The sequence below is a fragment of the Cotesia typhae genome, unplaced genomic scaffold, assembly GCF_013202065.1.
Source record: "Cotesia typhae breed Kobodo isofemale line unplaced genomic scaffold, CoteBio_Ctyphae contig_33, whole genome shotgun sequence".
Classification (NCBI taxonomy): Eukaryota; Metazoa; Arthropoda; class Insecta; order Hymenoptera; family Braconidae; genus Cotesia; species Cotesia typhae.
Window position 1 is genome coordinate 3,583,297 of NW_027423741.1, and position 24,013 is coordinate 3,607,309.

Here is a 24,013-nt window from a genome sequence, read left to right on the forward strand (position 1 = left end):
TAAATTGTAAGGAAAAATAATTGATATGTTAATATTTTAATAATAAAAAATAATTATATGTATAAAAAATGTTAAAATAAGTATAAAAAAAATAAGCTGCTGACATATAAGAAAACTAAAGTTGAAGCCTCAACAAAAAATCGTGTCTTTCTCATAAAGTGCTGATTACTATAAGTAGTTATTAATAATATGATAAATATTTTATAATTATTATAAAAAATTAAAATGATTTCAGTACAAAAAATATTGAGTGTCAAAAAAAGATAATAATTATTATTATCAATTATAAATAATTAGTCATATGTATTATATTGAGAATGAAAACGTAACAATAGTGTTCAGTAGACTTTAAAATCACTAAGAAAATTTTTTTACTTTAGTTCACAGTTAGTAATTAATGTATTTAATCTTAAAATAAAATGGCACAGGTTCAAATATCAGATTTTAATATACAATTAACACTCATACAAAAAACATATATTTATATATAATAGTAAATATTTAAAATCTTACAATTAGTATCATCGAACAAAAAAATTAACATAGTTGTTAATTTATATACACAGTTCTAATTTGTACAGATATTTGGAAGGTTTTGGACTTTCAAGTTATTTACTGAGTTACTTGATCACGAGTAGCGTGATAAGAATCACGTTCCTTGTCAGGAAATTTCGTCGGCAGATTCGGACTGTGTAAGTGGCATTTGGCTCGGTATCTTATACCAGCAACGTCAACTTCATAGTCACCTGATAGTACGTACTCATTGGTCACTACTTGAGTGCGACCTTTGTCGTCAATGTTTTGAATAAATCCAAGGCATACCTGCATTTTAAAATTATATTAAATTTTTATAAATAAGAAAAACAATTAATTTAATCAATGATTAATTACTTGGCTTTTGAAAGTATATCCATAACCGGTAGTGGTTGTCATTCCACAGTATTGTCCATTTCTATAGATCGGTTCGCCTCCCCAACTCCAGATATCGATATCCGGATCGTGGTCAATTAATAATAATTGAACATATTTCCGCTCAACTCCGGTATCACGTTGTTTCATCAATGCATCCCTTCCAATAAAATCTATATTTTTCTGTAATAAAATTTATTTTATTAAATTGTCAAGATTGAGAAAATTTTTAACTCACATCGAATTTAACACGCCAAGCACGTCCACATTCTAATGGAGTAGTAAAGGTATCTAGATCTTGACCCCAAAATGCATAAAACTTTTCCACACGCAAAGCACGCGTCGCATAATACCCAGCATGTTTCATTCCGTATTTTTCGCCAGCTTCAATCAATCTCGTGTATACATGAAGAGCGAACTGCAATTGTAATTTAATAATAATCTATATTTTTTAAAAAAAATTTTTTAGTACCTCATTGGGAATGTACAAGACATATCCAAGCTCTCCAGTATGTGTTAAATTCATCGTCCTTATTCCAGTCGCCAGACCTACGTCAAGTTCTTTGAATGTAAAGAACGAAAAATTTTTAGGACTGAGATCAGTATCAGTAAGCTCAGCTAACAATTGCCGAGTCGCAGATCCCATTATGCAAATCGCAGTGTATGCTGACGTCACATCAGACACTGCGACGGATCCGTCTGCTGGTAGATGACGTCTTATCCAATGCTTACACCTCGTTTGCTGGATTGTCGGTGCAATCATCATGTAACTAAAATTCTAACGTTTAGTTAATCAGTAATTTTACTTAATTAGATTAAATAACTTACTGGTTGTGTGAAATACGAGCCAAACTGCAGTCATTTTCATACCCACCGCGGTGATTCTGCATTCCAGTGTGAATAATACCTCCGATGGGCACATCTACGTCATTTGAACACAGATATTGGAGTAAGTCGACAACCTCTGTACCTCTTGACTAAAAAAATATATTTATTAGTAACAAATACTTTAAATTGTTAAGTTAAATTTAAATTGAGTACCCATAGATCAATTTTGGTAAAAGAAGAATAGTCACTTAGACCAATTGTTTCTCTGCATGCAGCGTATTCATTAGCAACAGCATCAAACCATGGTGGTTTTCCAAAAGTATTTGTGTAAGCGATTTTATATCTGCGAGACTCATCAATTGGATCAAAATCTAAATTAATTGATTTTTTTATTTAAATAGTTCAATGTTGATTTAATAGTCACAGTAAAGAATTACCATCGTCAGTAGCTGGCTCAAACCAACTCGGGCGTTCATATCCCATGACTTGACCAAAAACAGCACCAGCTTCTTTTAATTTTGGATAGATCGGCGACATCCTAAGATTTCTGCCAGTCTTGTATTCATGATGAGGATACTGAAGCGCGTAATGCGTACTCGGTACCTCTCTAACTCGATCACGTAGAAAAGTCCGATTATTATGGAGACCCAAAAACCGCGAAACTTCTAGCTCGTACATGTCAAAGGATGTTGATCCATTAATTATAAGCTCCGCAGTAGCTCGCCCAACCCCACCAGCTGCCGAAACTCCGATGGTTTTCATTCCGGCTGCGACGTAATAATTTCGCAGTTCGGGAGCTTCGCCGACGATCCATTTACAGTCGGGAGAAAAGGCTTCTGGACAATTGCACAGACGTTCTAACTCAGCATCTCCCATCGAGGGAATACGTTGGAGCATTTCCTCCAACAGAACATGAAAATGGTTCCAATCTTCGGGTAAAATTCTCTCCGATATATTTTCTAAAACACAAGCAATTTTTTTTTATGAGCAAAGTTGTGATGATATTTTTGTAAAATAGTTATTAGAATAAATCAAAAATAGATTAATTTTTTTTTTAAGTGGCTATGTTAATTTTGAAATTTTGAGATTTACATCAAGGCTAACCAGGTATTTTCCCATCTTCGAATGCCGGCTTGGCATTTGATTCAAAGCCACCGGCTAGTATTCTTCCTCCGTTTTCGCGAAAATAAACAGACCCGTCTAGATCTCGTACCACTGGAGTCATTGGATCCAAGCCTGGTATTTTTTTTGTGTGTAGATAATAATGTTCCACTGGATGTAATGGCACCTGTTTATTGAAAAAAAAAAAATAAATTTTTAAAAAAGAATTAATAAGTAATTAAACTCAATACCTTTACATAAGGATCACTTAGTTTTCCAATATTTCTAGCCCAAAATCCAGCGCAATTGACAAAGTGTTCGCAATTAATATTACCACGAGTGGTTTCAACTTTGGATACTTTTCCTTGGTTACTCAATATTTTTGTTACATGACAATTTTCATAAATTTCTACTCCTTTAACAAATAAATAAAACCAACCAGTCAGTAGTTCTATAAATTAATTAAAGACTTGTAATACCATTTTTCTGAGCTTCTTCGATTAAAGTTAAACAAGTGAGATAAGGATCAGCAACACCATCACCGGGAATCCAAATACCTCCTACTAAATCATCGATACGGAGAAGAGGACAAAGTTTTTGGGCTTCTGCTGGAGTTATCAGCTCGCATTCGATGTCACGAGATCTACATAATGATAATTACCAATGAGTAAGAATGATTGATCTAATTTTTTTTCTTTTAAGTTAGTTATAAATAAATAATTTAAAAAATCCTCACACAGCTTGAGCTTTCATACGTCTGAAGGACGTCATCCTATCTCTAGTTCTAGCAACTGACAGGCTCCCACATTGTTTCCATCCAGTTGAAAGACCTCTTGCTTCAAGATCTTTGTACAGAGCGATACTGTCTTGTGTTAGCTTCACTTGAAATAAACTTGGTTTAAATGCTCCAACTAAACCAGATGAATGCCAAGTTGTCCCTTCACCAATTCTGTGAATGAATAAATTTAAAGTTAAATTTAGATTTCATAAAGTAATGTTTATATGATGTACCTAGATGACACTGAAATTAGCAGACACTTGACAATTATTTTATTTATTTTTTTTTTTTAAATAATTTTATTTATAATTTTTTGAACACGAAATTTTTTACGACACTGAAATTGACAGGCATTAAAAATTTTTTTAGAATTTTATGGCAATTAAATTATTATAAAAAAAATTTCACATGTGAAAATTAATAAAAATTACAAGTGAAAATTTTCAAAAGAATTTTTTTACTGTAATTGAATTGTTAAAAAAATTTTTTAAATTGACAGCTGACAGCTAACTTCAATATCATAATTTTTTTTTATAAATTATTCTTGCTACAATTTAATTGTTAAAAGGATTCTAAAAATTATCAAATGTCTCGCAATTTCAGTATTGTAGTACCTGGATCCTTCAAGAAGAACAGTTTGTGGTCCTAATCCCGCAGCTGCTAAGTGATAAGCAACTGCAGCACCCATGACACCACCTCCGCATATCACGACGTGCTTACTTTCAGGTAATGATGAATTATGTCCTTTTGGTGGTTCACTGGATCCACCAGTCATTGTTCTCCATCCTAACAACTCTTGTTGGTTTGTCAACAACTTTTTCCAATGATAATCTTTAAGTTTTTTAAAAGCACTTGGTGTTTTTGGCCACATTTTTATGTCTGTTTATTAATAGAATAATAAATATGACATTAAAGTTCAAACAAATTTTTTCCGAAAAATTGCTTTTTTTAATTTTTTAAATATCTACATGTCTAATTTTTTTTTTTGACATAATTTACTTATTACAAAAATTATTAAAATTATCATGCATCTGCTGAATTAATTTTAATGCAATTTAAATAATTTATAATTGTTGGTCAAGATACTTTTAACCTCTAAATATGTGTCAGCACTAATTTATCACTTTGTCAGTCTTTTTGTTTCATAAATTATATGTTTATATATGTATAGACAAAAGTTTTCTATTGATATTTATAAAATGGAGTGAGAAAACTATAAAATCACTCAATTCAATTGAGATGTCATCCGTAACTTTAAGAAATAACACGCGAAATGTAGTTTCATCAAATACATTAATAACAATGTGTACGAATATGTGTTTTGAATTAATAGAGTGATGTGACTAATAAATTATAGCAAAAAAAAATTAATGACATTAAAGTTAGCCGTCATTTGACCGTCTTTTAATTTTTTTTTAACAAAAAAATTATTTAAAAAAAAAATTGGATTATCAATTTTTTTTTAGCAATAATTTATTTGTCACAAAAATTCTTAAAATTATTAAATATCTGCTAAATTAATTTTCATAAAAATCCATCTTTAAAAGTGCTAAAAAATTATAACTGCAATTTTTATAAATTAAAATTACTTCTTCAATTATCATTGGAACTAGGAAGTTTTATAAAATATAATTAAACTCATTTGTTTTATAAAGATAAAATTTTTCTTTAATAAAAAAGAAATTAAAACAAGTTTTAGTTATAATTATTTAAATATTTTTCTTTAAAATCTAATTTATTCATCAGTTTCCATCTCTTCAGTTTCTTCAGGATTTTCGGCATCAGATTCCTCATTCTGGACTAGCTCAATCAATCTTCTTGACCGAAATCGTTCGTTGACTAAAAAAAAAAAAAAAAAAAAAATGGTTAAAATTAGCAATTTTATTAAAAAGTAATTTAAATTAAAATATTTACCATTCGAATTTTCCGTGAGGTCCCAGACTTTAAAATTATGAGATTTGTGGTCACCACCGACAGCGATAGTAAATGGACTGTTTGGAGATAAATGAAGACATTGAATAGCTCCTAGATTTGTTTCTGTTTCCCAAACGGGTTCCAATAGCTGCGGGCTCAACGCGTCCCATACTTTAACTACTCCATCTTCAGATGAGGTCACTAAAAATCCTGGACACGAAGAACTAAGCGTCAGACCTGTTATTTCTGTCTCATGACCTTTTATTTCCCATAAATGCTGTCCTTGTCGAATATCAATGCATTCAATGATTCCATTTTTAGTACTTAACTAAAAAAACAATAATTAACTATTTATAATGATGTTTATAATTAAATAAACAAATTAAATTATCTGAGTATTAATTTAAAATACTTACAAAGAAATAATTGGGCTCAAAATGATTCCACAAGACACGTTCAACTTCTCCAGTAGCTTCCCACGTTTTGAATGTATCGCTCGTTCGACAGTCAAATAATTTAGCAGTTCTAAAAATAAATTTTTTTTTATTATTTATTTAATTAAAAAAAAATTTATCATGAAAATAAATATTTACTTGTCTTCAGATCCAGCTAGTAACATGTAAGATTTTTTGGGATGCCACTGAAGTGCTCCAACTTTTTCATTAAACTGATCTAGCTTCGTATCTGGGACTCCTTTTTCAATGTCCCACAGTAGAACCGTTTTATCAACAGATCCACTTGCCAATATATGCCTACGTTATAAATAATTGATTAATTGATTACATAAATTCAATTTAGTATACATGATAATAAATAATTAACACTTACGGTAATTGAATATTCCATGCTAAATCAAGAACAGCATCTTTGTGACCTACACGTTTTCTATTGTGTTTTTTACTTGGCTTACAACCGAGTTTGAAAATTGGTTCTAAACAATCGACGATGTCTAAATCCCATACTTCGATAACGGACGTCATGTTACCGATTGCAACAAAATTTCCTAAATATTTTTTAATTTAATTAATAATCTTAATCAATCAACTACAAAATAAATCTTTATTATCTTGAAGTACAGTAGATTTTAATTACCTGGTTTAGCATCGGAAGGATCAAAACTGAGCCATTCAAGACACAGTGGAAACGATGGCAGGAAAATATCGTGGTGACAATAGAAAGAACCTTCTCTTTCGTTGTAAACTAGAGAAATAAAAAATTAAATAGTTAGCAAGTAAATAAAATCATCAGCTGAAAATTAAGAGAGTAAAGTACCATAAACTTCTAGGATACTAGCATCTCTATCAACATGTCCAAGTAACACAAGATTATCGTCAGGTTTAATAATCTCATCTTCTTTTTCAGAGTCATCATCTTCACTTTCTGGTACTGTGATGTAAGGATCTTTTCCATCCTTTTCTATTAAAGCCAAACCGTCCATATTGACCTGGATCTCGCCAGCTGGAAATAAAATTAATTAATTACTGGTTAAATTAGTAAAACATAATTAAATTTATAAATAATTATGAAAAAAAATATTGACATGTAGAAATTTTGAAAAATTATAAATGCAATTTTTTTGTTAAATAAAATTAAAAAATTATCAAGTGATAGTTAACTTTAATATCACAAATAATTGGTACCTTCTTGGTCGTAGTTCTCAAAATTAAATTCATCATCTGTTGATTTTGAAGGAGCTTCGTTTTTAGTGTCAGTGTTAGTGTTACTACATCCAGCTTCTTCTTTGTCAGAATCATCATCAGAATTAGCTTCAAATTCACTGAAATTATTTTTAAAAATTACAAATAGAAAATAAAAATTTTTTTAATTTAATTAATACGTACGCAAGATCTGATTCAGTCTTTTTTATAATTCCTGCAAGCTCCTCAGCTGTCAATTGTACCTAAAATTTATTTTTTAATTAACAATTATAATTTAGTGAGTAATAAATACAAAACATAATATTGATAAATAAAATAATTAATTACTTTGTCAGGAACAGCGGCCGAAACTCCTCTTTTAACCCACGTACAACAAGGAATTACGTTCATTTTTGCTGGTGGTAGTTTATAAAAATTATTTACTAAAATATTATTTTAACTATTAAACACGAGTTGAAACCTGCAACACGTGGAGTGAAAAATATTGAAGGTACAAAAACTGTACACATATATAGTTTTCGTAATTGCAGGTTATAATTTAGAAAGTGAATAACAAAGAAAATGCAATTAACATCAATTGGTATTAAGGATAGCGCTTGCTTTTAATTCTGTTATATTTATATAATTATTATAAACCTGTCAATTAAATTAAAAATTGCATAATAGAAAATTTGAAGTTTTTAAAAATAATTAAATAATTAATAGTTAAAATTTTTTTAGAGACCGAGAGTGGGGGAGAGCATTTTTTTAGGGAGGGGGTTTAACGAACTAGTTCTAGTCAGTATTTAGTTACTTAGTTCTAAGACTCTAAGCAAGCCGCTTCGGTTGGTCTGATAGTTCTGTTAAGTGTCAGTTTAATTCAAAAGAGTGTTTAGAAATTATTAAAATTAATTTTATTTTGGATGGACTGAAATAATAATTATTGTTACGGATTATTAAAATATAAAATATTATTTGTGATTAAAAAAATAGTGCGACATTAATTAGTGAGTGTAATTATGGACAAAAAACGAGCCGTTAGTTGATGCATCTTCGCATCAAGTCTGCGTATTATTTTTCTTTTAAGGTCAGTGAGTTACTTTTTTATCCTTATTGTTAGATTTATAATTTATAAATATTTTTTTTTTTATCCAAACTAAGAATTTTCATTCTTTTTTTATTTTATCATGGTGATGTTATTATGATTATTATCAATAACTTTTTTTAATGAAAATGAAGTTAGCCGAGATCTAAAAATTTTTAGAATTTTTTTTTACTGAAAACATCATTACAAAAAAATAAAAAAAAAAATTTTTCATTTGTATTAAACTTGAAAAACAATACGTGAAATTTTTTAGTTTTAAATTAATAATTAAAAAATTAAAAATGTCGGCTAACTTTAGTACTATCTTTTTTTAACCGCCATTTTGTTTACATTTTGCGCGTGAAATTTAAATTTTTGACATACCGCTATTTCGTCGGTACAGTAGAAAATTTTCACGTTGTGTTACGTTTGTGTTGTGTTAAGAGTGAACTAACCTAAAAAGTTTGTTTTGTTATTTTCTACGTGTGACGTGTGTGTATTTACAAATTTTTAACATAAAAAATTTGAAACTTGTGATGAAATTATAATACTTAAAAAATATAAGGTGTTTGTAATAAATAAAATAAAAATCTTATAATATGGAACAATTGCACACCGCACTGACAGCAATAAAAGTATTGCGATCAAGTGTCGGACAAGTTTTTGACTGTCTCGGTAATGGACTGAGAGCCGATCATGGAGAAGAAAATAAAGAAGCTAAATATGTACACGAGCTTCAAGAGCTCTTGACTGCGGTCAACGTTAATTTGCGGTAATTATTGATCAAGTATAAAAAAATTTTTTTAGTTCAAGAAGACCTAATAATTATAGTAAAATAGTAATGTAAATAATTATAGTTAAAGACTTAATAATTATAGTAAAATGTTTATACATCAAGATTTGCTAATAAAAGAATAATTTCAGAGATGTTGAACAAGCAGTAAGTACTCTAAATCCACCACCAGGGCCATTTAACTTAGCGAGTACCACGTTCTTGAGTCAAGAGACGACACAAAGTAGACAAGCATTGTATGGAACTCTGGTTAACAGTTACAAATGGACAGATAGGGTTCATGAGTACAGTCATATTGCGCAATCACTTTTGAGTACTAATTCACTCAAAAGATCTTACATAAGTACCAGCAGGTCCAAGAGAGGACGAACGCAAATTAGTTCTCACAATGTGCCGCCTCAGTAAGCACTTAAATTAATCGCTGTCTTTAAACTCACCACCACTATTTCCATTATTATTATCAGTTGTACTAACTTATTATTTTTATTACTCTTAGACAAGTTGACGCGCTAATAGCGGCTTTAGATCGCGTGCACAGTGAGATGACTGTAACTGTGACTCGGCCTTACGCGTCAAATGCTATTTTACATGTCACTCTGGGCCAAGTCCTGAAAGGCGCAATAGCATTTAAAGGCCTGATGATAGAATGGGTAATCGTCAAAGGATATGGCGAGCCAATGGATCTCTGGACAGAATCTAGGTACAAAGTATTCAAGAAACTTACTGAAAATGCACATGCTGCTATGCTGCATTTTCACTCGCCAGCACTGCCTGAACTTTCTGTTAGATCTTTTATGGTAAGTTTTAATTTATTTTATTCTTTAATTTACTGATAAGTACTAATTGATCTTTTTTATCCAGACTTGGTTCGGAAGTTTAAATAATTTATTCAGCGATCCTTGTAAAAGATGCGGACTACACCTACATAACGCGTTACCACCCACGTGGAGAGATTTTAGGACACTTGAACCGTATCATCAAGAATGTAAACCTTGAAATTTTATAATTAATTATTGTATAAATTGATAAGCTAATTTGTATGAAGGTAATAAATGAAATTTTTTAATAATTAAACTAGTTTTTTTTTTTTTTAAATGTCCAGATATTTCAATAAGTTTGTTATTTAGGGTGATATATTTGTTAAAATAGAAATTAAATAGTAATATGTTTTTTTATATTGCATTTTTGTAAAATTTAAAACAAAAATAAATAATTATTTTCACCAAAAACATTAGTCTTTAATGTATCTTTATTCATTGAATAACAAAATTGACGATAGTATAAAGTTGAAGGATTGGAGATTTTTTTTATAAGGAAATTAGCATAGTCACTAATTTTTATTATTCTTTTAAATCTCTTAACAGATACTACTGGTACGGTTAATATAGAAAGTTTATTTATTTTTTTTTTTTTTTTTATTATTTATTCTTATTAATGTCTTACGCATTTAATATTTATTCGTTACATATAATATTTACGTGTTTAAAAATTTCCATGGAAGTTGGTCCTCAAAGAACTTCCTCCAAAAAAAGCATTTCAATTTATCAATATCAATATTAATAAATAATCAATAATTAATAATATTCATAATAATATAATAATATTATTATTAATCATAATCATAACGATCTTATTAATCGATCAACTATTAATTACTCCAGAATCTGATTTCGATTATTATCGTTAATTTCACCACTTTGCACTGTACACAATTTATTCTAGTTACATAGCATCTATCAGCGTATTTTTTTTTTGTTAATATAATTATAATTATAATTGTTATTTATCTTTCTTTAATTATAATCACAGAGCTTTATATGGATTGAAAATGCGTTAAGATCAAGTTCTTCCGTAAACTCATTAATCAATTATTTATTTAAACTATTCAAATTTACGCTACGCTAAATAGAGTCAACCATTTATTTACAAGGATAAGTGAGGACTGTTAAGGTATTAATATTATTTATTTATTTATTTAATAATATTCGTTTCAATTTAATTTAATCGATCAAAGATAAATAATACTAATCAATAAATCAACCACACTGCTTATATTATTTCATTAAAAATAATGCTTCACAGTGTCGAGTGAAATTACACGATTAATAATTGCTTATTATAAAATTTATTTATTATTTATGAAAGTATTACCATTGACCACATTTAATTGCAGTATTACCTTAAAGCGTGCATCATCATTTTCATTCATAATAGCTCTGTAATTAATTCTATATATTTTATCATTAATATAATTATTATTATTATTATTAATATTACGGTTTAATTGCTAAAATGAGTTACATAACACTCATTATCATTACATTACCATTAATATTATGTTATGTCGTACCATTAATTAATACATAACTAAGTACATTAACATACTGTACACATTACATTCACCTGGAATATTTGGCGCTTTAGTGTTTTTTAAAAACTTCACTTTTTAAATCATTTATTAAGCGCAAGTCATTTGAATGGCAGTGAACTTATATTTGACAATTTAATTAGTTTGTTTAAGTAATCACTTGCTTGATGGACTGATCCAAAGGCTCTATCTAATTTATTTATCAATTTTATTATCTGTAATTTATTTATCATTATTGATTAATGTTTATTAATAAATCGTTTATATGAAAAAAGATAAATAAAAGGATACTATTTATGCGATTATTGCTTGTTTTTTATCTAATTGTGGGTATGCAAATTTACGCTTCTAAGAAAAATGTGCCTCGGACTTAATAAATATTATTATCATAATTATTGTTATTGTATTATAATTTATAAATGATAATAATAATTAATATTATTATTTTATACATATGTGGTCGGATGACGTTTGTCTATTACTTGTTAATCAAGTATTCTAGACGTTAATGGTTAAATAAAAACCAATAAAATTTAAGTACATATGCAACGTTTACTTCATTGTATTTTTCATTGTTTCATTGTATTTATTAAAAACGATTAGCCGTTTTTTAATCTCAATAAATTTTATGGTTGCTAGTCCTCGTTTATAATTGTACGTGTTTAATTAAAGCTTCTAAAAACAAATTTATCTAATGCGTAAATTTAAACAAACTTATGAACACGTGAGTACTCATCGAATCCAGGATTCGAATTGTTAAAATACATATTTAATATTATTTTAATGCTTTTATTTATACTTTTTTTTTGTCTATCGAACGGATATGCTAGCGGTTACAATTTATACAGCCGTGGTTTATTAGATAATTACTTTTTTAATATTCAGTTAATAATCGTACACATTTTTTAAATTTTACTTTTTAAACTCAACAAATTTTTCGATTACTTGATATCTTGTATTTACGTTAAGACTATATTTATCTATTAATTGACTAGTTTTTAATAAAAAAATTACAAATAAACGCTTATTAATTTATCGAATTAAACTTTAATAATTTTTTAAATAATTAATTAAGTGAAACAAATCAAGGAGTAAAATCTAATTTAGTCAGCCTGTGAAAATATCAAATTTTTTTTTTAATGAACAATTCCAGAGCAAATTGCATAAAAAAATATTACGTCGATTAAAAAATAAATATCTCATCGATAAATACAAGACTTAGCACATAATCAAAGATGATTGATTATTTAATTAAACCGTACTATATTACCCCTTGGTTATTTGATATGAGATTGAATCAATAACATCTCTGCATTAAACAGCACTTATTATAATTTCGATTGAATTTTCAATCCACATTATTAACGTAATTATTCATTAATAAATAAATTAACTAATAACTTGAATAATATATTTTTTCTTTAACTTTTAACTTCAATATAAATATTTTATAAATATAAATCACAGTTTTTAGAATACTGTTCAATGAATACCCAAACGACAAATAAACTTAGATTAATATCAAACATGTCCTTTACTCTAAATACCACCGAGTAATATAGTACAAAATTTATTTATTTATAATTTATAATCAATAATTATAACTATAAATTTAACAGATAAAAACCAATCAGATCAACAGACGTAATATCAAAGGAAACTTAAATTACAATTATATACACAAGTATGTACATATAATGGAAGGTTTGCCAATAAAATTACAATAATTATTTTATACTCCGGGTTTTTAAATCTCAGATTAATGATTAATTATTCAGAGCACTGAAAAACCTTCCGTTACACCCACAACTTAAATAATTTCACAGGACTCAAATAAATTAAGTAAAATCTAAATATTTAAATATCTTAATTAATCAATTAATTAAATTTGTCGCACAAATTTTAAGTCTTTATTTATTAAAATAATTAACTTGCACTCTTAATGATAAATAGGCATGATAGATAGTAGAATAAGTTTTTCATACCATAGTCCGTGATTTTTTAATTTATGAACGCATCATTGTAATTAGATGTGAACAGAGTTGTCGTGAGTTGAACACTTTTGGAGACAGCAGTCGAAAATCGAAAGATTAATCGGGAAATTTTGAAAATTAAATTTAGTTTTTCACTAACAATAGTGATTATTATTGTTAATTATTTAAGTATTAACTACGAGTTTTTATTAACAGTGAATTAGTTTAGGGTCTAGATAAATGTGACTGATGGCTGGTGTTAATTAAACCCGACTCGACATTAATATTCCATTGTATTGTGTTAGCGTTTGAAGCGGCGCGCCTTAAACTATTTCTCAAGAATGCGGCGCAAGCTTTACTGCGTTCTGTTATCAATTCGTACAGATGGTTCTCCAAAGTGAGACTATTTGTACTCAATAGCAGTGGTATTGGTGTGTTAATTATCATAAAGTTCCCAATATTAAGAGGAGTTTCCCATTGTCAGACACCGCTGTTCGGAAAGCGTGGCGGGGGAAGCGGGGGCGGTGCCCTCTCCGGTTGAGCGGGAGCGATGGAAGAGCGTTCTGATCCAGCTGCAAACACAACTATAAAATATTTTTTAGTTATATATCATTTCATTTATTTACATTCCATTTATTTTAAAGCTCTCGGCTTTGATGTTATTATTTTTCAGGGTTTAAACAAAGTACTTTTTTTTTTTTCGTGTAAATTTAATTGGTTCGTTTTTTATTTTCAAGTTGTAGGGTGGTCATAAGCTGGAATTAGTCGACGAGTATCGGAAATTTTTTTTTATTTTCAATAATAACTTGAATTTTGTTTATCGGTAATATTTTCTGGTACATTTTTAAAATAATTGAAAGAAAAAAAAATTGAAGCGAAAAATTTATTTATTTTTTTTTATTTTTTATCTTTATTTTAATTATCAATAAAAATAAGTCAGAAAAAAAAATACTTATTAAAATGAAAATTATTGTAAAAGAAAAAAATCGCTTTTCAGTGACCACCCCGAGCTAAATTAAGTTTACTTTTATTTTGATTTTTTTATTTCTTATCAAGAAAAAAAATTTTTTTTTTTTTTTCAACAAAAATTGATTATTACAACTTTGAACCAGAATAAATTTTACTTTTTCAAAATATAAATATTTACTCGCATTCTATCGAAAAAAAATTTTTTTTTCAATTTGTTGACACTCAAATTCGACAAACACAAAGTTTCTCTCATAAATTTTTATATTTTAAAAATAAAATTGAATTTTTCCTTTAATATTTACAGTCCTTTGTATCAAATTTTTTCATGAGTTATTTATAGTATCAATATTTAAAGGTTTAAATTATTTTATCATTTTTAAAAGCAGACTGATGGAATTTTAATATCAATTTTTCAGCTAACCAATATTGAATTTTTTTTTTTTATCTTCATTAAACTTTTAACTTAATCTCGGTAAATTTTTTTAGTTTCATTTAACTTTTACATTGACCATAAAACAATATTTATAAATCGTAAATACAGATTCCAATCATAAAATTTATAAAATTTTAACATCTGTTATGAAACTTAATAGTTTATTAAAATTTTTCCTCCGGTTTATTTCATTCTAATAAATTTATTCCAGTTAAAATAAAAATTCATGCTTCTCTATCAGATTTTTATGCTACTAAAATACCGACCAAACAAAACGTTTATCTATTTAATTTAAATTGTCAATAAATAAATGAATTGTTGCTTTTATTAGCCATAAAAATGAAAAATTGCCAACAATTGAATTAAACAAATTTTTACGACCAGTTTTGATAAATTTATTTAAAGAAGCTTTGCAAATAAAAAAATTTGCCACATAATCATAATTATAATAACAATAAAAACAATCATAATAATAACAACAATCTTAATCATAATTACATAATAATATTCATGCATTGCCGTGCTTAATCATGCTTATAACAATTAAATATAATACCATTTAAATTAATATTTATGACCATTACACAATATGTGACACAATTTATATATAATAGTACACAATGTAAATATACACACATACACACACTAATCTAAAATTACCCACACTTACTACTTGGTCACAAATTTACGCCCTTTACATCCCTTTCAACAATAATTACTTCTCTTATATGGTGTCCATTTATTTATATTTATTAATATAATTATATCAATAGTAACAATGTTAATAATGACAAATAATCAATAATAATAATAAAAACGATAATAATAATAAAAACGATAATAATAATAATAATAATAATAAATAAAACACGTATAGCAGTTTAAAATCCGTTGAAACAATTTTAGAACTTTTGACATATTTATTCAAATTAAACTACTACATAGGCCAGTGTTTGTCGTGTAAAAAGTGACATACAAAATGATCATGACAACTTTAAAATAAAATAACATTTATAAAACGTAAATTTATAATAATGTGATGTGTGATTTGGCAAGTGACATGATTTTGATGGGTTAAAGTCTACGGTAATAAATAAATTCACTTACCACAATGAATCTAATGATTAATGATTTAAAAATAATTTTATAAATTTTAGTAAACATTTATTTTGTAAAAATGGTCCCCTTTTACCATAAAATTGGTGTAAAAATTTTTAACACAAATATTTTTTATAAAAACATTATTTTTAATATCAATAGAACTGCGTTTCTTGAGTTTCACACTTATAATCATGACATTCAATTAGTTTTATTTATTTCGTACAAAAAAATATAATTTAAAAAAATATGAGTTTGAATTTTTTTTTTACTTAATTACACCATACCGGGGACCATAAATTTAAGAGTATACATTTATTTATCAGTATGAAACAAGCAAAGAAAAGAATGATGCTTCAATAGCGATTTAAATAAATATAATGACAATGATAAATATAACAGTGAGACTACGAATGAATAAAGTTACAAACATACAGAGAAGGTGTCATGCATAAGTGTGGGAGATACTCAATAAAAGAAGGATTTTGCAACAATTAGCAAACGATTCCTCGAAGCTCATTGACCACACGGCTGTTTTTAGTGGGTTCACACAGATAATATTAGGCTGAGGCTGTTTTTGGTGATCGCGTGATTTTCTATTGATTTTTGGTTACATAATATATAATAATAATTATATAAACATATTTTAGATCATCAATGTGCTCAGTGATTTTCTATTGCATTGCGTGGGACTTATCAATAAATAAATCATTAAATTCACATTTAAAAAATGTGTGATTTTCGTAAAAACCTTGTAATTAAGTGCGTGTCGCTCGTGGAGTAAATAAAGCAACTTTGCCACTCATTATCAGTAGACTATAAATTAACCAATAATCGAACAGTGCTTCATCAGAACGTACATCCATTTTCCCTAATAAAGTTGTTTAAAGGCGTGCTGGCTACCGTGTTAGTATTTTATTTTCCTCAAACGATAACAAAGTGTCGAGCTTTTGTTGTTCATTTATAAAACTTGTTTTTTTTTTTATTAAACTTTAAGTCTTACCGAGTTTATCCTAGGTTTTGTGTGTATTATATCAGTGGCAAGTTGTTATAAACTTCTAATGTAACATCGTTTCCTTTTTGCGCGTCCTAAAAGTCAGAACTCATCAGTTGATCATTTTTATGTCTGAGAATTTTTATTATTTACTTTTTAATAGTGTTTATTTATTTTTGGTGAGAAATTTACGGTTGTTATTGTTATTGTTAATAATTTTATTTTATTGTAATTAGCAGTGACCGGTAACAAATTCGAGGTAATTAATTTTAGAGTAAAAAGATCTACGAGTATATATTTCATGGAATTAATGTCCCACGGGAAGAATATGTCGACAATAATCCCTGCATAAATATAACATGACAATAATGTATAGTGCTTATATTACTAAATTTAGAGATTTTACAGAAATTTATAAAACTCGGTATTTAAAATTCGGATCACAGAAAATTAATTGGTGGGTGTATATAAAATATGTCAGATTAAATTTTAATTGACTCGTTGCAATTGATAAAACATAAAAATTAATTTTTTTTCTCTTTATAAAATAACTGGTGATGTAATTTATAAATAATGCCTTAAAAGAATTAAAAAAAAAATCTATAGATTTATTGATTTTTTAAAAATAAATTTTTGTCATGTTATATTTAATTTCCAAAATTAACAACTTGTAAAAAAATAAACACTACTAAAAAGTAATAAAAAAATAACATTCAAAGATAATAAATAAAAAAAAGTCATACCACAAATTGTAGTGGTAAATAATGAAGTTCAGCCTTTAAATTCTCTTGATTAATAAAATCATCATTTAAAAATATTCTCAGATGGTAGCACTAATTAGTTCATTAAATTAAATTGTTGAACAATAAAAAAAGTCAAATAAATAAGAAGAACAATTAGAATTAAAAAAAAAAAAAAAAAAAAAACATCGGGGTTGAAAGAATAAAAAACAGCTAGAGCCAGGTCTGAGGAATAGTTTGCCTTGTCGCTGGAATATGTGATAGTGACAGGTGATGATAAAACTGTTGTCGGTCAGGTTGACAGGCCTTACATGAGTCAGGATGTGGCTTCTCCTCGGCCACCATCAGGGCTGCACTCTCGGCTGGCGGTATGTGTCCCTCTAACGCATTCGTACTGTTTAGCATGCTCCTGCAAAACACCACGCGACTTTCCTAATTTATAACTTATAACTTTTAAATGGTACTTTTTAATTGTTTTTTAGCCCGCCATCAATTATCTGCTGGCGTAACGCTATTTATATTCGTTTGTACACCAGTAACATGCATGTCAGTAAGTCAATATTAAACTGCATGAACAGTTTTCATTTTGTTTATTATTTATACTTTATCATTTCACAGTTTCTATTACAGTTTATTCACTGGCCTGTGTAGTAGAAATGTTTCTAATATTTATTTATTATTTATTTATTTATTATTATTATTATTTGGTTTATTACATTTAGGACTTTCAGTAATTGAACTCTATTTTTAATTACACGACAAATAAAAAATAAACATCAAGTAAAAAAATTTGGTAATGCCGAAATATTCATAAAAACTATTAAATAATGCAATAGATAAATCAAGTACTAAATATAAATAATATAATAATAATAATAATATATGATTTATGAATTATGACAAATAAATGACACTGATTGCATAGAAAGTAAATAAAAAAATGTTATTAATATAAAAAAATCTATTTTCAAAATAATGAAAATAAAAAAGTCAAGTTATACTTGTAATTGAATTCCCATGAGCACGGAAGTTTCGTTATTTTTCTTTATACATTTCTCTATAATTTGGTTACTGGTAATAATAGTTTCCTCTAATGAAATTACGGCCTATCGAAGCTGGGTATGCGGGTGGTGGGCGCTCGCGGTGACGTCAGACAGAATCGTCTCCCTGCTAGAATTTGTCGTGAGATCTTCTTGCCTGCAATATATACGTATTACAATATTACTCTGATATTTCTGGCCATCAAGTATATCTTTTTTTTGTTTTTTTGTTTTTTTTTTTTAATTTTATTTTATCTTCTTTTTACTACTACTTCTTCTTTAACATCCTCCTGTCTTCCTTTTAATCTTCGGTCTTCCGTTTTTTTCTTCTTCAATTTTTTCTATTAAATCTTTCATTTCATTTAAACGTCCAGTGTTGTCTTATCACCCAGTATACCTTCCTTCACTTTATTTAACAATTGAATAAATATTTTATTTCTCTCAAAATTATCAATTTTTATATTCTGTAGAAATTTTTTATTATGATAATAATAATAATAATAATAATAATAATAATAATTGTAATTATACTATTGAATGTTTCGGCAAAACCTACTACTGAATTTGTATTTATTATTGTTTAAAAATGAATGAAAAAAATAAAAAAAAAAAAAGAATTAATTATTGCCCCAAGTAACTGCTGCTTTCCAATTGATAAATAACTTCTGATGGAAAATTATTTTTATTTAATTTATTTATAAAATTAAAAAATAAACTATTGATTTCTTGATAAAAATATTCAGCAACTTTTATAAAAAATGTTTGTATTAAAGTTGTAATTTAATTAATTAAAAGTGTCAGGAAACTTATCTCGATTTTTTTTAGCTCTAATTCCCGAAAAAAGTTAACTTTGAAAGTGGGATGCGATAAATTTATTTAATTAACTAAAAATTACACTGTGATATTGAAATTTTATTGATAATTTTGTTCCGCTATGACAACTACAGCTATGCAATACTTGAATAGTTCAACAAAAAAATCAGAGCGCGAAAAAAGGAGAAACAACTATTCAAATGGGAATAGCTTGCTTAAAAGTTCATTTAGGAAGTTGTTCAATTTATAACAGCGATTTTTCCTCCTGACAGTGATTTTTTTAATCTACTGTTCTCGGAAAAAAATAAATTAATTCTATGGAGATTTATATTCTGTATTTAAATTAGGTCCTTGTACATCTAATTTTTCACATGTGAATTTATATCTTTGTGCGATTGCAAAAGAAAAACTATCCAATTTTTAATTTTTAGTTTCTCAGTTTTATTTTATTTAACGTTTATAAATAAATTATTATTGATTAAAGAGAGTGAGATAATAGATCAATAATAAATATTTTTACTGAAAATCACTTTCATACATGGTATTTCAACGATTTCATTGAAAAAAAACAAATTAATAAACACGATGTACACCCTGAATGAATTCAATTGAAAAGTAACAGTCACCAATGAAAAAAAAACTCATCTGTTTTTTTTTCTATTACTTTGGATGGTATATTGAATTTAAATAGTCACAACGACCATTAAAGAAAAAAAAAAAAATAAAAAAGTACTATCGCAAAGAGTTAAAAGATTTACAGTAGAGTATATTGAACCGCAATGAAAAAAATATACGATATTAAATTTATTGCAATGACGAATAGTTGAGGATAAAAAAAAAATAGATGCATTAAGGTAATTAAAGCGCTTGGAAGCATTTAGCTATCGACAAAAAATATAAATAATTATTATTTATTTTCATTTACGAATAAAACGCTTATATAACGATTAAGCACTGACATGCAATTGCACATAGTGTCGGTAGTAAATCGTGCCAACTATCGTCGACAATTGCACAGTAGATTATAAATCTTTCAAAAATATACTTTTGAATCTGTAATTAAAATTATCACTTAATTTTTTTAACAATTTACAATAAATTTCAACAAATTAAATTATAATCTAAAGGTATAGGTTAATAATTAGGAGCATGCGATAAAATGCTAGGCTCCAGATAGTCAAGTGTGTCGGGGCTCTTATGTTATTCTTATTAATTATTTTAATAATTGTAAATTTTTTTATTTCATTTTTAATATAGTGTTGGTCACTTACGTTACCAATAAAAGTTAAATTACACAATAGCCCTGAGTTACTTTTGCAGAAACTGTGAAATGTATCTTCACGTTTTTTTTTTTTTTTAAATAAATAATAACATTTAGTTATTTATTTATCTTAATTGTTCATGCAGCTATATAATTATCTGTATTATCATTATTTGATTTTTTGAGTAATTAGCTTTACTGGTTCTGAAGTTTTATCGTAATTGCTATTTTTCTTAACTTTATTATAGTAATAGTAGTAGTCATAATAATAACGGTAATAATAATAATAATAAATTAATTAATTAAAAAAAATAATAATAATTGAGTAAACTAATAGGTTTTATTCAAAATATCATGCGGTATTTTTATTTTAAACTTACAAACGTCGTTTCGTCTAATGGAATTATATTTTAAATATTCAATAGATCCGAAATTTAATTTCATGTTGAGAAAATTATTTACAGAAATATCCATCACAAAATTAAACTTGAACTTTCAAAAAATCTAAAACTGGATACTATAATTGATTAAAAATTTTTAAAATGTTGAAAAGATTTTTTGCAAATTTAAAAAACGAACTGAAAATTTCAAAATTTCTCTTCAGACTCTAAAAATTTTATAACTCATTTTTTTTTAACAAAAAAAAATTACGAGATCTTTCTAATGTGACCGTGAGCTAAAAAAAAAAATCGAATTATTTCCAATAATTTCTATTTGAATTTCAAATGGCTTCCGGGCGCCCTGTTTAATTTTAATCACAAAAATATGTAAATTTAAAGATAGATATTACTGAAGATAATAGTTTGCGTAAATTAAAGAAAAAAAATGTAGTAATATAAAAATATCCTTTGAATGATTATAAAGAGTAAACTTTTGAAGTTGTCAGTTCCTTCGATTTTCCATTATATTTCCCGGTAAGTACTAAGATCTTCTCAAGCTTCTTTTATCATTCTATTTATTTAGAGAAAAAATAAAATATTTAAAAATATAATTCCTTTTGATGTTGATGGAAAAAACAATGGATTGAATCATGCATGAAAGTTATTTGTATAAAAGTCGAAACAAAAATAAAAACAAAACAATATTGAGTAACTGAAAAGCCGACGTCGCAGAAAACACAACTCGTTTATTTATTTATTTATTTTCACTTGACTCACCCATAAAGTCGGCTGTCCCGCAAGCTGCTCCTGTGTCGAATAATACAGAAAGAGCATAGTTACGACAATGTCATCCTCTTTAAATTATTTATTTATATTTACTTCCTTTGATTATTTCAATAAAAGTAAATTATAAATTATAAAGTCAAAAAAATTATTTGTTAACAAAAGATCAAATAATATTAATTGAAATTATAAAACAAATACGATTAACAGTAATTATTTATTTTGTATAAACAATATGTTAAGTACAATACTCAGTTTAATAAATTATTTTGACTAAGTACACATCAAACATAATTAAAATCAATAGCAATAATAATAATAATAATAATAATAATAATAATAATAATAATAATAATAATAATAATAATAATAATAATAATAATAACAGAAAATAAAATAAAAATAATAATGATTAATGATAATTGCATCAGTTTGAAATTTATCGAAACGATGCTATCAATTACTTCTGATCCTTGTACAATTGTGCTTATTTTTTTATTTTATATATATAATACTTCAGCTGTATTTTTAACTACTAGAAATGGGATATATTGGATAAAGTTATATGACCGAGTTAACAAATCACTTGACCGAATCGTTAAAGGTTTACAAAAGCCGAATATCAATTTACATTTATCGAATTTCAATTAACCCATTATTTGTAGTATTAAAATTTATTTACTCGTTAAAGCTTCATTTTGAATTGCGGGCATTTGTATTGATACTGTTTATAATAATAATAATAATAACAATTATGTTACGGATTACTGAATTGAGCGCGTCGTTGGGCGGAGATCTTTTTAGAATTTTGATAAATTTTTATTTCATCAAAATTAACCTGGCGTCAATTGAATTCTAGAGAAAAAAAATATCATCAATCACAAAAATAATAACTGAAAAAATTTATATATTGGTTTTTGTTTAGCTTTGAAAGCTCGAGGATAATCATAAAAATATTTTGTTTTCAGGTTATATCCTTCCAGTGAAAAGTTCGTTTTTTTTTTTTTTTTTTTTTTTAATCGCTTTTCCTCGGTGTCCAATTTAATCTGACCCTCGACTCGAGTTTTTGCGGATCCGGTGAGTAAAAAAAATTGATGATTAATGAAATAACTTTGAGAATTGATTGGAGTATAGAAATTATCGATATTGCGAGAATTTTTTTTTTTTTTTTTGTAAAAAAATCATTATAAAAATAAAACTAATACGGTTTTATTTTAATTTTTTATCCAAAATATATTTATAGAAAAAATTTTATTCAACAATAATAATTAATTTGAAATTTAAAAATTAATAAGTTGCTATTTGGTCCCCGTTTTATCAAAACTTAATGTTAAAAATTTTATAAAACGATAAAAAAATATCAAAGATATTAACTTAAAACAAAAATATTTAAAGACAATGCTTTATTTTGATGATATGTTTTTAAGGTATCAATTTTCATAAGAGTAGATCTATCCATATAATATGGTTGCCCATATATATGTAAAGTATGTTATAAGTAATAACAGTTGAAGTTACGGTAACAAACTGAAAACAGTTAGTATAACTATAAACTGTTTAAAGTGCGCGTTTTACATTGATGGCAGTTATATATATATCTCTAATGCAATGATAACAGTTATCGTAATAATTGTAATCATATATAATAATAATAAGTTGAGTATTTTGAATAAACTATCTGTCTTGTGGTCTACTAGTATAAGAATCGGATATCACATTTGATAGCTTCTTTCCGTCATACCTGTCGTGGTTGTGCCTAAAGAGAGCCAGTATCTCTTCGAAGGTCTTGTTTTTAGTTTCCGGCACCTTTTTGTACGTAAAGATCCAGAAAACAGCCAGGAATGCACTGAATGGTAGGAATGTATAATTATCCAGGCAGGTCTGAAAAATAAAAAACCATCAAATAATTGTTAGTTATCATTTGAATTTAGATTAACTAAACTGGCCTAATTCGGATAAAAAATGAAGTATTTATTATCAGTCCAAAAAAAAAAAAAAAAGAAAGTACTTGAAAATAAATCCCGCAGCTCATGAATTAATTTTCACAGCAATCCGCGAGTCTCAGGATTTTTTCTGCTCTACAAAGATACGGATTAATTTTTAACCATTAGCCAGCA

The 24,013-nt window shown here is 26.9% G+C and overlaps 4 protein-coding genes across 14 annotated transcripts in view; 1 reads left to right on the forward strand and 3 right to left on the reverse strand.

The window, feature by feature from the left end:
* Positions 1-429: 429 nt before the first annotated feature.
* LOC141526439 (pyruvate dehydrogenase phosphatase regulatory subunit, mitochondrial) lies at positions 430-5,053 on the reverse strand. The gene is made up of 12 exons (XM_074241468.1): positions 4,231-5,053; positions 3,575-3,787; positions 3,318-3,481; positions 3,090-3,253; positions 2,842-3,025; positions 2,175-2,696; positions 1,951-2,108; positions 1,738-1,886; positions 1,382-1,679; positions 1,148-1,327; positions 892-1,092; positions 430-822 (listed from the first exon to the last, which is right to left on the reverse strand). The coding sequence occupies exons 1-12, from the start codon at positions 4,485-4,487 to the stop codon at positions 613-615; spliced, it is 2,700 nt and encodes an 899-aa protein (XP_074097569.1). The 5' UTR covers positions 4,488-5,053; the 3' UTR covers positions 430-612.
* Positions 5,054-5,255: 202 nt separating this feature from the next.
* LOC141526440 (periodic tryptophan protein 1 homolog) lies at positions 5,256-7,666 on the reverse strand. Its single transcript, XM_074241469.1, has 10 exons — positions 7,516-7,666; positions 7,372-7,430; positions 7,171-7,307; positions 6,803-6,988; positions 6,623-6,730; positions 6,359-6,533; positions 6,124-6,282; positions 5,947-6,055; positions 5,531-5,858; positions 5,256-5,455 (listed from the first exon to the last, which is right to left on the reverse strand). The coding sequence occupies exons 1-10, from the start codon at positions 7,576-7,578 to the stop codon at positions 5,352-5,354; spliced, it is 1,428 nt and encodes a 475-aa protein (XP_074097570.1). The 5' UTR covers positions 7,579-7,666; the 3' UTR covers positions 5,256-5,351.
* A 1,034-nt stretch (positions 7,667-8,700) lies between these two features.
* Positions 8,701-10,118, forward strand: Med27 (mediator complex subunit 27). Its single transcript, XM_074241049.1, has 4 exons — positions 8,701-9,023; positions 9,176-9,445; positions 9,541-9,841; positions 9,906-10,118. The coding sequence occupies exons 1-4, from the start codon at positions 8,851-8,853 to the stop codon at positions 10,038-10,040; spliced, it is 879 nt and encodes a 292-aa protein (XP_074097150.1). The 5' UTR covers positions 8,701-8,850; the 3' UTR covers positions 10,041-10,118.
* Positions 10,119-10,275: 157 nt separating this feature from the next.
* The window catches only part of Glut1 (Glucose transporter 1), a 48,113-nt gene continuing 34,375 nt past the window's right edge, over positions 10,276-24,013 (reverse strand). For 8 of the 11 annotated variants that reach the window (XM_074240789.1, XM_074240791.1, XM_074240786.1 and 5 more), the window contains 4 exons: positions 23,638-23,777; positions 21,891-21,920; positions 17,931-18,028; positions 10,276-13,969 (listed from right to left, as the gene is read on the reverse strand). In XM_074240789.1, coding sequence (XP_074096890.1) covers positions 13,866-13,969; positions 17,931-18,028; positions 21,891-21,920; positions 23,638-23,777 — 372 coding nt within the window. In that variant the 3' untranslated portion in view covers positions 10,276-13,865. Of the gene's footprint in view, positions 13,970-17,930; positions 18,029-18,665; positions 18,817-21,890; positions 21,921-22,094; positions 22,752-23,637; positions 23,778-24,013 lie in introns of those variants that run through there. The other 3 variants (XM_074240792.1, XM_074240793.1, XM_074240794.1) reach the window with 3 other exon arrangements.

Excerpts from the sequence above, each read along its gene's own strand:
- LOC141526440 (XM_074241469.1), bottom strand. The coding sequence starts at position 7,578 with ATGAACGTAATTCCTTGTTGTACGTGGGTTAAAAGAGGAGTTTCGGCC. Across the intron at positions 7,431-7,515 it reads CGGCCGCTGTTCCTGACAAA|GTACAATTGACAGCTGAGGA; the intron begins GTAATTAATTAT and ends AATAAATTTTAG. Across the intron at positions 6,056-6,123 it reads CTAGCTGGATCTGAAGACAA|AACTGCTAAATTATTTGACT; the intron begins GTAAATATTTAT and ends ATTTATTTTTAG.
- Med27 (XM_074241049.1), top strand. The coding sequence starts at position 8,851 with ATGGAACAATTGCACACCGCACTGACAGCAATAAAAGTATTGCGATCA. Across the intron at positions 9,024-9,175 it reads GCGGTCAACGTTAATTTGCG|AGATGTTGAACAAGCAGTAA; the intron begins GTAATTATTGAT and ends GAATAATTTCAG. Across the intron at positions 9,842-9,905 it reads TTTCTGTTAGATCTTTTATG|ACTTGGTTCGGAAGTTTAAA; the intron begins GTAAGTTTTAAT and ends TTTTTTATCCAG.
- LOC141526439 (XM_074241468.1), bottom strand. The coding sequence starts at position 4,487 with ATGTGGCCAAAAACACCAAGTGCTTTTAAAAAACTTAAAGATTATCAT. Across the intron at positions 3,254-3,317 it reads CGAAGAAGCTCAGAAAAATG|GAGTAGAAATTTATGAAAAT; the intron begins GTATTACAAGTC and ends TATTTGTTAAAG. Across the intron at positions 1,887-1,950 it reads TTACCAAAATTGATCTATGG|TCAAGAGGTACAGAGGTTGT; the intron begins GTACTCAATTTA and ends ATATTTTTTTAG.